The following is a 13089-nucleotide window of genomic DNA, read 5'->3' as shown; positions in this document are numbered from 1 at the left end:
AACAAGTTAATAACGCGGACATTTTCTAAGTGTGTGGTTCCGGGCTTGGTGAGGGCACTTATCTCGGTGTTATGAACTTCAGCGTTCATTTTCAGCACTGTGGCTAACTGAGACCTGAACATACAGTTTATGATCCAATCCTAACCACTGATAAACGTTCAAACTTGTTAAGGCTCTCCTCGTTAAGAATTGAACCCAGGATTCTGTGTATCAAAGGTGAGCGTGGTAAGCACTAGATCAGAGGAAATAGCTAGTAGGCTCGGATAGAAACCTAAATGCTGGTTCAGATCCAGTGACAACGCTAGAGGAGAGAAAGGGGAGGGGTGCTCACCCAGTGGCATCGTCTGCCCCCCCAGATAAAATGTATTGTAAGATAGGAAAATAGCTAGTCACTCCCAAAAAACATTCTTTGGCCCTTCACTCTCTTCCCGCAAGAAATTAAAACTGGCCTCGTCACTGTTCAGCAGCCCCATTCTAAGCAGTTGGTATCGTGTCATATAGTATCTCTAGGGGGACGCAGTAGCTCAGTGGTAAAGCGTTCACCTCTGCTGCATGGGGTCCTTGGGTCGATCCCAGCTCGCGCCAAGAGAACTTTGTGGTGGACAAACACCATGTGCGGGTGTTTTCTCGGGGTTCCCCCGTTTCCTCTCACTTTCTTTATTCCACCATCTCTTTCATTTCTCATCATCACCGACATAAAACTTTAAAATAAGAGGAAAGATATTTCATCTGTGCTGAAAAGGACTTTAAAGTCTAATCGGAAATAAATACTGTACATTTGACGAAAATGCAGATATGATTCCGATCATAACGATCTAAAACTACATATATTTTTATATTACATACTACAGCTGAACACCTAGTATAAGTCGAAATAAAAATTATATTCCTTAAGTAATACAATAACCAGATATCAGTTGCAGGAATAGCATGTAGTTTACGTTATACTGCATAGTAGACCAAATACTGACAAAATATATACAAATCTAGAAACGGTCCATCGATATCAAATGTCGGACACCCCATGATATAGCCCATTATCTCCAAAGTATTCTCTAATTTATGTGCAACACGTGCGTTTGCACGGTTCAGCAATTTTCAAAGAGCGGCAAAATCTGTGATAACTATGTTATTTAAAATAAATATTTCTTGTTGGAAACAGACTTTCATGATGATGGTAGTTAAGGTTACTAAGCTGACCTTCTATTTAAATACTACATTCATAAATCATGTTTAGGTCGCATTAGTTTAAGGTCATGTGGGCAGTACTAAAGCAAATGGTCAAGCAAATCCCAGCATGAATTGCTTGATTGTTGTCAAATACAAGAAAGAACTCAATTAGTGGAAACTCGCTAAGGTCCGCCCACTTCCAAAAAAGAACAACGCTGATAATATTGCAGACTATCGTCCTATCAGTGTCCTTCCCGTGCTTTCAAAAATTTTTGAATATATTGTAAATGATCAAATTCGGGAATACTTAACAACAAATAATTTATTGGATACATTTCAATCTGGTTTTCGAAGTAATCATAGCACATGCACTGCACTAGTAAACGTAACGGAGGATATAAGATGGGCTATTGATAACAGAAAACTGACGCTCCTTACTCTACTTGACTATAGTAAGGCATTTCAAACGATTGATTTTGACATATTACTTCAGAAATTATCATTATTGTTTAATTTTTCTGAACCAGTGGTTAAATGGTTTCATTCTTACCTTCACGAACGTAAACAAAGAGTAGTGATCAATCAGGATCACATATCGACATGGCATTGTATCAACAGTGGAGTGCCGCAGGGTAGCGTACTAGGCCCCCTTCTCTTTGCCCTTTACATTAATGATCTCCCTAAAATTATCACCTATTGTAAATACCACATTTACGCTGATGATTTTCAGTTATATGCTTCTTTTCCCCAACAAGATATTAATAATGCGATTGAGAAAATAAATACCGAGTTAAACAAAATCAGTGACTGGTCTACGGCTCATGGGTTAAAATTAAATGCAACAAAATCGCAGTGCATCTTAATTGGCTCCCCAAGAATTCTTTCTTCTATTAATATCTATCAGCTCCCAAATATAAAATTGTCCAATACTGTTATTCCATTCTCTACAACTGTCAAAAATTTGGGAGTCATACTAAATCAACATCTCTCCTGGTCAGATCAAATAAATGGAGTTTGTAAGAGAGCATTTGGTGCCCTGCATACGTTAAATCGACTAAGAAATTTCTTACCAATATCTTTGAAGATCAAACTTGTCAAGGTACTGGTATTCCCACATCTTGACTATTGCGACTCAGTCTATTCTGATCTAACAGAAAATCAATCAAAGCGCTTGCAAAGAGTCCAAAATGCCTGCATTAGATTTATTTTCAATATAACTTACAGGGAACATCTCACATCTTTTTATAAAAAACTGTCATGGCTGACGGTAGCTGGAAGAAGAAATTTACATAATCTTACCCTATTGTACAAAATACTGACTACGTCAGAACCATCGTATCTAGCCCGTAGATTTTTATATTTATCTGACTTTCATACTAGAAGCACAAGATCACAAGATAATTTCTTGCTCTCCATACCCAGTCACAATTCTGATTCATACTCAAAATCCTTCACAGTAAGTACTACACGCCTCTGGAACAGTTTACCTCAATTAACACACAACGTTTCCACAGTTGCCAAATTTAAAAAAATCTGTAAATTCCCTTCTCTTAAGTAAAGATAAGGATACTGGTAGCACATGAGGCATCTTCATTTTACCAGACTATTAATAACCCACATATGAACACACAACCAATAGATAACCTATGCTAATTTGTACAGCTTATATATTCATACTTCTTTTACCGCTATAGGCAATATGCAATTTAGGTTTTCTCCATGTTATTTTTGTTTCCTCTATTGTATATTATTTTCAATTTTTGTTTTTGAAGTATTTAACCATTTTTTTATTTTAAGTAGTATATTCTTTTTTTATGTGGTTCAGTACTTTTCTTATTGTAATTATTAATATTTTCTATATATTGGTGCTTTTTTTTTAAAAAAAAATACATAATGTATGCACGTGGTTAAGTGCTCGGAGAAGGCTGCAGAGCCTTAACTTCGCCACGTAAAAGAAGTCATAAATAAATAAATAAATAAATTCTCGAACAGTAGCAAACACCTGTTCCATTTAGTTATGGTATGAAAACTAGTCTTGTCTTTGTCGCAAACAAGTTCCTTATCATTGAAGATGGAAACAAGATATTTTTTAAAAATTTCTTAAGAGTCTTCATCCCGGCGAAATTAAAATACCGCCAATTTTACAGTAATTATGTAATATCTTCAAATAGATAAAAGATAATCGAAATGTGGAACAAGAGCGCCCTAGACAATATTTTACATGAGAAACCGTTATCACGATTCACTTATCTGCTTTCGATTTCGAGTCATTTTGAAAATCGGCATTTATTTTCGCGTTTCTAAACAGCTGAAAACGGAAAGCCGCTAGGTGACTTGTGATAACGGTACCTCACGCAAAATAATATTGTCTAGGGCGCTCTTGTTCCATATTTCAATTATCTTTTATCTATTTGAAGATATTACATAATTAATATAAAATTAGCGGTAATTTAATTTCGCCGGGATGAAGACTCTTAACAGATGTAGAAGGGAAATCAAGGAATGAAGATAAAATTGCACTGGAATTTCAAACTGACATATTGAGATGAGATTAAAACTCGAAATTGAATTCTATAAAAAAGAGCACCATCTTTGCTGTGCAGATGTGTTTGCTTTATCTTTCACTAACATAATAGATTATTATTTAAAGAAAAAAAACAGGCTCAATGAGATTGTATTTGTAATGTTTAGGCTTTCCTAAGTGCAAGTGGTCTTTCCCTCCCTTTCGTTGTTCATGGTGTTGGTGGGGTAGCATACTCAAGGATAAAACATCCTTCCGGAAGGCTATTTCGGAAGGACTTTTGTACAGAGCCGCCGTCCTGCCAGTTGTACCAACATGATTGTGTGTGTGTGTGTGTGTGTGTGTGTGTGTGTGTGCTAACACTAGAGTTCATTCTCTTTCCACCAGGAGAACTTTCTGTCCTTCTAAAGTACACAAAGTACTCTAATTTATAGATAAACATGGTGGGACGTACGTTCTATCATTAAAATCGCGGCTTTTAAAATTTATTCTTTCTGGAGGTGGGGCCCACAAACGATGCCAATGCACGGGGCAGTAACTTGCCTACGGCCGGGCCTGTTTATCTCGGTTTCCTTCAGGAGTAATTATTGGTAAGAATCGGATCCTGGCCTCCCAGACAACGACAAGAGTGCAATATTTTAACACAATGTGGTTTCACCAGAATTCGAACCTGGGACAAAAATAAAATTATTTCCTATCTAGCTACAACGATGGTTTGTAAAGCATGTCGTTGGCCAACTTGTTATAAATTGTAAAACTCAGCAAAACGCTTAATTATGTCTTAAAGTAGATCTTTAGTAATTCAGCATATTTAGCAATCGGCACGTGTGCTGTGGAATATTTATTTACAACATTACGTATAAACGCAATGTCGTCATTTTAGTTGCATCCCACAACACCGTTTTTAATTCCTTATAAAAAGACAACCACAAGCCTGGATCTTCGTACTCTGCAGCAGCAACTGGTCTTGAGTTCTAGCACAGCACCGACCATGAAGGCCTGTTTGATCGTTTGTCTCGCTTTCTTTGTGGGGGCAGTGTATTCTGTCCCTGCTGAAGACAACAATAACAACCCTGCCTCCTCCGACTCGTCAGTGGGTCTACAACAGGCGGACAGCGCAGACGAACTGGAGAGATTTGAAAGATCCTATTACCAACCATACTACAAACCTCACTACGGATATGGATACTATAAACCTCACTACGGATACCACAAACCTCAATACGGATACTATAAGCCTCACTACGGTTACAAACCTTACTACCATCCCTACTACAAGCCCTACCACCCATATTACAAACCTCACTATGGCTACCATTCTTATTATAAACCTCATTACTACTACAGAGAGGCTGAGGAGGAGGACGAACCTCAAGGAAGAGAAGCTGATGAAGAAGAAGAGTACAAATAAAGGACACGATAATAGGACGGATCAAAATGGAGACGAATAAGGCAAACGAAATGGCGGAGATAAGAATATTGGAAAAACCGATACAGTGTTGGCAATTTATCTGCTTGAAGTATACAATTTGACCAGTAGATTCACTGAGAAACATTTTCAGCAAGGTACGTGCTGTAAAAGTTTAACAATTCTGTAATCTTAAGCTTGTTCAATTTTTTTTAATAGTAGAGTACGATTTTCATTAATATATATATTTCGCGACTTTGGTAGCATAATAATGGGATGAAGGCTCTGCAATATAGCACTTAACTCTTGTCCAAAAAGCCTCTAGTTTGATCTCAGGCCGTGTAAGATTATTGTAGACATTATTCTTGCTAAGCTTACTTCTCAGTTTTTTTTTGGAGGGAGGGCATTTTAGTGCATAACATGAAGGGAATGAAAAATATTTTTAAAATGTAGAAAGTGAGCCAGTTAGTATCTATAAGACGAGATTATATAAACTAATAATTGCTGTCAACATATGAACTAATAATTACTTTCAACAAACGAGCTAATAATAGCTTTCAACATATGAACTAATAATTGCCTTCAACATATCAACTAATAATTGCTTTCAACATACGAACTAATAATTGTTTTCAATATATTAACTAATAATTCTTTGAACATATCAAGTAGTAATTGCTTCAACATATGAACTAATAATTGCTTTCAACAAACGAACTAATAATAGCTTACAACATATGAACTAATAATTGCATTCAACATATGAACTAATAATTGCTTTCAACATAAGAACTAATAATTGTTTTCAATATATGAACTAATAATTTCTTTGAACATATCAAGTAGTAATTGCTTTCAACATATGAACTAATAATTGTTTTCAACATATGAACTAATAATTGTTTGCAAGACCTTTTGTATACTGTATGAATTTGAGTGTGCAAACATTGTGACGTTACAATGTTATCCCAAATTCCTGGTCTGTAAGAAGAGATTTGGAAAAACATTATTAGTAGCATTTAATTAGTAGCATTTTGTAGATACTAACTGGCCCACTTTTTACATTTTTGACTGCCTTTAACTTATTTACTAAAATAAAGTAAAATAATGAGCTTAGCAAAGAGCATTATAATACTCGCAGTACAATAAATGTTTACTTCTTTTTTTAAAAATGATTTCTTTTAAAAATTCAAAATACAGCACCAATTTATGCTGCTGTACTTAACGATCAGCAGTAATAATATTGATATTGGGGAAAGAAGTCGTACTTGGTATTTATGAATTGATACTATTCCAGCATTTGCCTGATGGATTTGATTTATTTAGTTGATAAATCCTTTACATCCTTTGATAAATTATTTACATCCTTTATCAGCAATGTGGCTATATAAGACAATACCTATAATTTAAAAGAGGATCTGAATCATTGTAGTGAGTTCGATGCTTGAAACTCATCGATTATTGAACTCGGAACCTCTTGCACCCAAAATGTGTACGTATTCACTAGATCAGCGGGGGGCTTCACTGGGAGAATAAATGATCAAATTGTGGGGGTAGGAAATTGGTCAAGTTCTATAGTAATTCATATCATCACAACATTTTCCTAGTGAATGTGAAGGCAAAACGCTCGAAAATTCTTGCAAAAAGCAGGGAATATTTTACTAAAATAACTAGTTTTTTCCTGATTCTTGCATCGTAAATGCGAGTTTCCAAATTCAAACCCTGTGCCAGCCAAACTTAGGATAATCTAGAGTTTATCTTCAGTTACGCCAGGCGAATGCTGGGATGGTATCACTAATACGATGTTCTAGCTAAATTTCTTCTTCATTGTTTTGGCTTTTATTTGTAATCATTCATTATTCCAGTGTTAATTACCTTGCATTCCATATCTGAAAGATCTTTAAAAATATATTTAAATCTAATATATTTTTTTTTACTGTTAGAACCGAAGTTACAGGAGGTGTGGATTCATGTTTCAAGGTAGAAATCGAACCAATGTAATGCATTTCTTGCTCTGTCACTGCAAATCGAACAACGGGACCACGTACACCAAAGGCTCATATGTTAGCCAGTAGAACAGTGGGGGCCTTCCCTGTTGGTCTAGTGGCTACTGCGCCAGCTTTTGGTGCTCAGTGGTCCCGGATTGGATTCTCGGTGGTAGGGCCTTGCAATGTGAACGTTACGGTAGTCCGATTTCACCTTAAACTGTAGGTCCGTGTCTCGTATAGTATTGGTGTTGAATAAGGACACTGAACATTAAAACAAAAAATAACAACATAAAGGTCTGGGAAGAGTTTATAAATATATTTGTTAAATATTTTTGAAAAGAAATCATCAATGTAGTATATAGCTAATATTATAATATTTAAAGCAACAAAGGAATCGGTATATACAGTCATACTGTCTAGTTCTAAGTTAACCATGTCAATGCGACTAGACGCCTACTTGCGGAATTACCATTTCATATTATGATACTTCTAGCACTGTACAGTCCGCAGCAAAAAAATCTGCAACATGAGCATGTAAGTTTATTGTGAAACTACGCCTAACAGCGCAGGGAATCAACATAACGTCTAAGTGGCACTAATCAGGCCAGGGGAAACCTCTGCGTCCTCCCCTGCACACATATTTTGAAGCAAAAGACCTCGTCGTTTTACAATAAACTTACATGCTCATGTTGCAGGTTTTTTTTTCTGCGGACTGTACAAAATATTTGACTAAATCAAGCATTTAATGAAGTTGTTATGAAGGTTTAACATGACAAATATTTACGGTATATTCTGGTAATTTCCTTATAATGTTGCAGTGTTATTTTCTTAGAGTGATGAAGCCCTTATTTTGAAATTTCTCTGAACGATTCAGTAATAATCTCATCAGTCGGGGCACGGTGGCTCAGTAGTAGAGCGCTTAGCTCTGATGCGTGGGAACCCTGGTTCGACTCCCGGCGAAGTAATATTATGGTGGACAATAATATGCCCGTGAAATATTTCATTTTTTAAAAAAAATGAATTATTGAATATCTGTGTATTTCTCATTTCTTCGAAGTGACTGGTTTTTGAGAATCGCAACTCTCATACATTCCCAAGTATACTTTAGTTTCATATACACTGTAGAATATTTCATGGTAAATTTACAAAAAAACGGTGACAATTTGTTTGCCAAGCCTCTATGTAAATCAATTTATACCTATAAAGTAAAATTACTAATATGAAATGGTGTAAAATTACATTTTTAACAATAAAAGTATAATATTTTCTCATAAATTTACTATCAATTTGTAAAAAGAAACAGCAAATGCTGTGATTTAATCTAAGGAAATGTATATGAACTTACAAAATGAATGGTAAATGATTTTACAATAATACATATACATTTCGTTAGATTAAATCACAAAAGTTGCTGGTTCTTTTACAAATTTACACTAAATTTATAAGAAAATATGTTATTTTTATTAATAAAAATGTAATTTTTACACCACTTGATATTAGTAATTTTACTCTGTAGGTTTGAATTGATTTACATAGAGGCTTGGCAAACAGATTGACACCGTTTTTTTGTAAATTTACCTATGATTTTTTTTCAGTGTGGGAATTGAACTCAGAACTTTGTCTACTACAGGTACGCGCTCTAGTCATTAGATTGGGAATAAGTACTTGCATGATTCATGGCTCAATGTTTTTTTCTTCATATATAAAGAAATTTTTTTTTTTAAAAAAAGAAAAGTAACTTTCTTGAAAACAAAATTATTTTTTTAAATTTTTTAGTTGATTTGAATTAGCTCGTTTGCTCTTTTTCCTTTAAAGAAAATAAAGATAAGATTAAAAAAAATATATGTTACTGTAGTTTTCGCCTTTTGATTAAGAGACAAAAAATATTTTCAATGTAACTTTTAGAGACACATTTGCATTTTAACCTGAAACATATTCTTCTTTTATTTTGCAGTGTATCCTCCTGTAGCAGTCCTGAAATTATTTTTGAAAACACGGAGCTTCTGTAATCAACTTAGAAAATTAAACACCTCCTGGAGTTGTTTCAAGACAACAGAGTACGAAATAGAATCATCATATTTATAAGTTCAGATATATTTTGGCATCAAAGGACTTACATTTTTACAGCCACAATAAAATTGTTAACTTAGTTAATTGTATACATAAAGCTACGATTGTAAATAAAATTTATTTTATTAAATATTTTGGTGTTGTTCCTTATAAAATACACTTTAAAAATTTTCTGAATAAACTTTATTGAAATCAATGGTGACTGTTGAAGGGAGTAACATTGGTAAAAAGCATACTGCTACAGGTTTAGGAAGAAAACTTGCCTACTCTACTATTGTTCACAACTTTCTGAAGCTATATAAAACTTTTTTTTTTTCTTAGTTTGTAGCATTGAAGCGTAAGCTTTTACCAAAGTGACTTCCCTCAAGAGCCGCCACTGATTGTAAGAATCAAGTAATGTCTGTGAAAAATAAAAATAAAACCGACGATTTATAATAACCCATTATCAGTGATAATTTTTGGTGGTGCGTCGGGGAGAAGAGACTCCATCTTCACCCCGAGCTACATAATTCCAGCGGACGCATATCTTCACGCATGCTGAATGTATTGTACAGCCAGCGACAAAAGTTTTTTTTTTTTTTCGTTTGATGAAATGAGTTCCGTAAATAAGTTCAGAATGAAAGTAGAATTTGAGTGAGTACAGTTTCCAGTAAATTAAAAAGAATGTAATTTTCTACACATTCCAGCCATATCATTGTTATTCCCAAAATAAATATTATCAAACGTTGAAAGAACTTTTGTCACTGACTGTACCAGTATATTCATTATGCTCATTACTAATTTTTTTAAAAAACTTTCTGTGTATTCAAAGTCATTCTCAAGGGATGGTAATCTGAAATCACCTCTGGCTAATATCACAAAGGAAAATTGTCCTGAGCTTGAAAATGACTTTTTTTTATGATGGAGACTCATGTAACACTTTTTGAAATCGAAAAGTTCGATATATATATATTTTCTCTATGCAAATATAACAAAATAAAGAAAATGGTACTTTATATGGTTGTTATAAGTAACGGAAATAGTTTTATAAGTATTCTCAGTGGCGAGTGTTGAGAAAAGTAACATCAGTAAAATCTTTTAAATTTTTATTGCTAGTAGCTGAGAGAAGAAAGCTTCATACATGATTGAGAAATTCTATACAGGAATTAGTACATTACATAAAGGGTATAGCCAGATAAGGCGATGAGAAGTGTAATTACACGAATAGCTGTGATCTCATTCAAACATAACTCTGTCCCCCCCCCCCCGAAAAAAAAATAACTTCAAATTCTTTCGCAATTCGAAATTATTGTTGAAAATTCGAAAATCAAAAAAGTGTTCCTATCTCGGAAACGACTTAAGTTACCAGACTGAAACAGAAAATGAATATACTTTGCTTAAAGGGCCTCATCGAAAAAAACAAAGAAACAATGCTTCTAGCTCTTCAATTTTCTAGCGGAAAAGCGAGTCAAAAATATTCGAATTCAAATATTTTTGCTGTATGTTTGAGTGACCACCTTCTACTTTCCATCATAGAAGCAGCACCAACTCATCTATAATATATCTTGACCATGGTTTGATACTCGTGGTGCATCTTGGTGTAAAATGAGGAAATATAAAGTCTGGCACGCCTGGAAGATACGCAACCCGCGTAACGTCATAGATATTTTGTCAGGCACGAGTACTGATAGAAGTCAAAGATGGTTGAGTTTGAGTTTCTGACTCATTATGAATATTTCTACATGTAAATATAACTCTCATAATCGCACCTCTTTCAGAAATAGCGTGAATGCACTAGTGCCATTGATTTTCAGCTTGCCTTAGTAGGATATCAGTCTTTTAAATCGTGATTTACAGAAAACAATGTTTTTCATGAAATGAAAATGAAATGAAATCTTTAAGTTTTACGTCCCACTACTAAGTCGGTTAGGCTAAAGAAGACGGTGATGATGAGAGATGAGTGAAATGGTGGAATGAAGAAAGTGGGAGGAAACGTGAGAACCCCGAGAAAACCCACGCACACGGTGTTCGTCCACCACAAAGTCCACACGCCGCTGGATGGGATCGAAACAGGGACCCCAAGCACCGGAGGTGAACGTTCTACCACTGAGCCACCGCACCCCCACAACGTTTTTCATTATCCCTATATATAATGTATAACCATATATAATGTATATACAAAATATTATACTGGACAAGATGATGGTAATACAAAAATATTTAAAATGTGTTTGTCCACTACACAGTTCACTTGGCGGGGGCTGGGATCGAATCCGGGACCCCAAGCACCAGAGGTGAACGCTCTACCACTGAGCCACCGCGCTTCCAAATTCTATACAGGAATTAGTACATTACATAAAGGGTATCGCCAGATAAGGCGGTGAGAAGTGCAATTACACGAATAGCTCTGATATTTATACCAATAGGTACCTCATGCAAAGATAACTCTGGCCCAAAAAAATCAACTTCAAATTCCTTCGCAATTCGAAATTATTGTTGAAAATTCGAAAATCAAAGACTGTTCCTATCTCAGAAATGTCTTAAGTTACCAAGGTGAAACAAAATATGAAAATTCTTTGCTTAAAAGGCCTTATCGAAAAAAAAAAACAAGAAACAATATATTTAGCCCTTCAATTTTCTAGCGGAAAAGCGAGTCGAAAATATTCGAATTCAAATATTTTTGCTGTATGTTTGAGTGACCACCTTCTACTTTCCATCATAGAAGCATCACCAACTCATCTATAATATATCTTGACCATGGTTTCATACTCGCCGTGAAACGTGGTGTAAAATGAGGACAAACAAAGTCGGGCACGCCTGGAAGATATGCAACCCGCGTAACGCCATAGATGTTTTGTCAGGCACGAATACTGTTAGAAGTCAAAGATGGTTGAGTTTGAGTTTCTGACTCATTATGAATAGTTCTACGTTTGAATATAATTCTCATAATCATATCTCTTTCAGAAATAGCGTGAATGCACTAGTGCCATTGATTTTCAGCTTGCCTTAGTAGGATATCAGTATTTTAAATCGTCATTTACAGAAAACAATGTTTTTCATGAAATGAAATCTTCGTTTTACGTACCACGCCTATGCCGGTTAGGCTAAAGGAGACGGTGATGGTAAGAGATGACTGAAATGGTGGAATGAAGAAAATGGGAGGAAACGGGAGAACCCCGAGAAAACCCACGAGCACGGTGTTTGTCCACCAAAAAGTCCACACGCCGCTGGATGGGATCGAACCAGAGACCCCAAGCACTGGAGGTGAACGTTCTACCACTGAGCCACCGCGCCCCCATAACGTTTTTCTTTATCCCTATATATAATGTATATCCATATACAATGTATATACAAACTATTATAATGCACAAGATGATGGTAATACAAAAATATTCAAAATGTTTTAGCAATGTCTTTTCTGTTACAAGGAAAATTACAAGGAAAATGAAGGACACAGTACGTGGAACTTAAATCTTCATCATTACTTGTATATTTAGTTTATTACTGGAGTGACAAGAGTGGCAACACAATTGGGTTGAAATGTCTGTAGGCCGAAAATCTTAGCAAAGGATCGAGCATTTGAAAGACAAGAAATGTTTGCAGTGACATATGAACAACATCGAATTGTTCGATTCCCATATGCACATTTATAATAATACGGCTTTAGACTCGAATGCCCTATTGTATTTGGAACAAAATCATTTTAAAACTTGTATGTCTCCCTACGAATATGTCGAGATTGTACCACGAATTTAACGGTGTTGGTATTTTCTTTCAGGAAATGGAGATTAATGTCATCGTTGCATTGAGTTCAGTTGATTTTAAGTTTAAAGTCCCTTGCAGCAGCGAGGCTATATGAGACGTGGACCTACTGATTAACGTAGAATCCGAACAACATGAGCTCCCGCCTGGAATTGTCAGTTGTTGTAAAAAGAAGTTTTCTGTCGTTGTGC

General features: G+C 35.3%; 1 protein-coding gene across 1 annotated transcript; it reads left to right on the top strand.

The window, feature by feature from the left end:
* The first annotated feature begins 4656 nt into the window (after positions 1-4656).
* Positions 4657-9250, top strand: LOC145693928 (uncharacterized). Its single transcript, XM_081770085.1, has 2 exons — positions 4657-5257; positions 9042-9250. The coding sequence occupies exon 1, from the start codon at positions 4683-4685 to the stop codon at positions 5100-5102; it is 420 nt and encodes a 139-aa protein (XP_081626211.1). The 5' UTR covers positions 4657-4682; the 3' UTR covers positions 5103-5257; positions 9042-9250.
* The last annotated feature ends 3839 nt before the right edge of the window (positions 9251-13089 follow it).

The sequence above is a fragment of the Thermobia domestica genome, chromosome 9 (genome assembly GCF_964235325.1).
Source record: "Thermobia domestica chromosome 9, izTheDome1.hap1.1, whole genome shotgun sequence".
NCBI classification, from domain to species: Eukaryota; Metazoa; Arthropoda; class Insecta; order Zygentoma; family Lepismatidae; genus Thermobia; species Thermobia domestica.
The sequence above is the reverse complement of the archived record's forward strand: the minus strand, read 5'-3'. Positions and strand labels throughout refer to the sequence as shown.

Coding starts and splice junctions, on each gene's coding strand:
- LOC145693928 (XM_081770085.1), top strand. CDS start 4,683: ATGAAGGCCTGTTTGATCGTTTGTCTCGCTTTCTTTGTGGGGGCAGTG.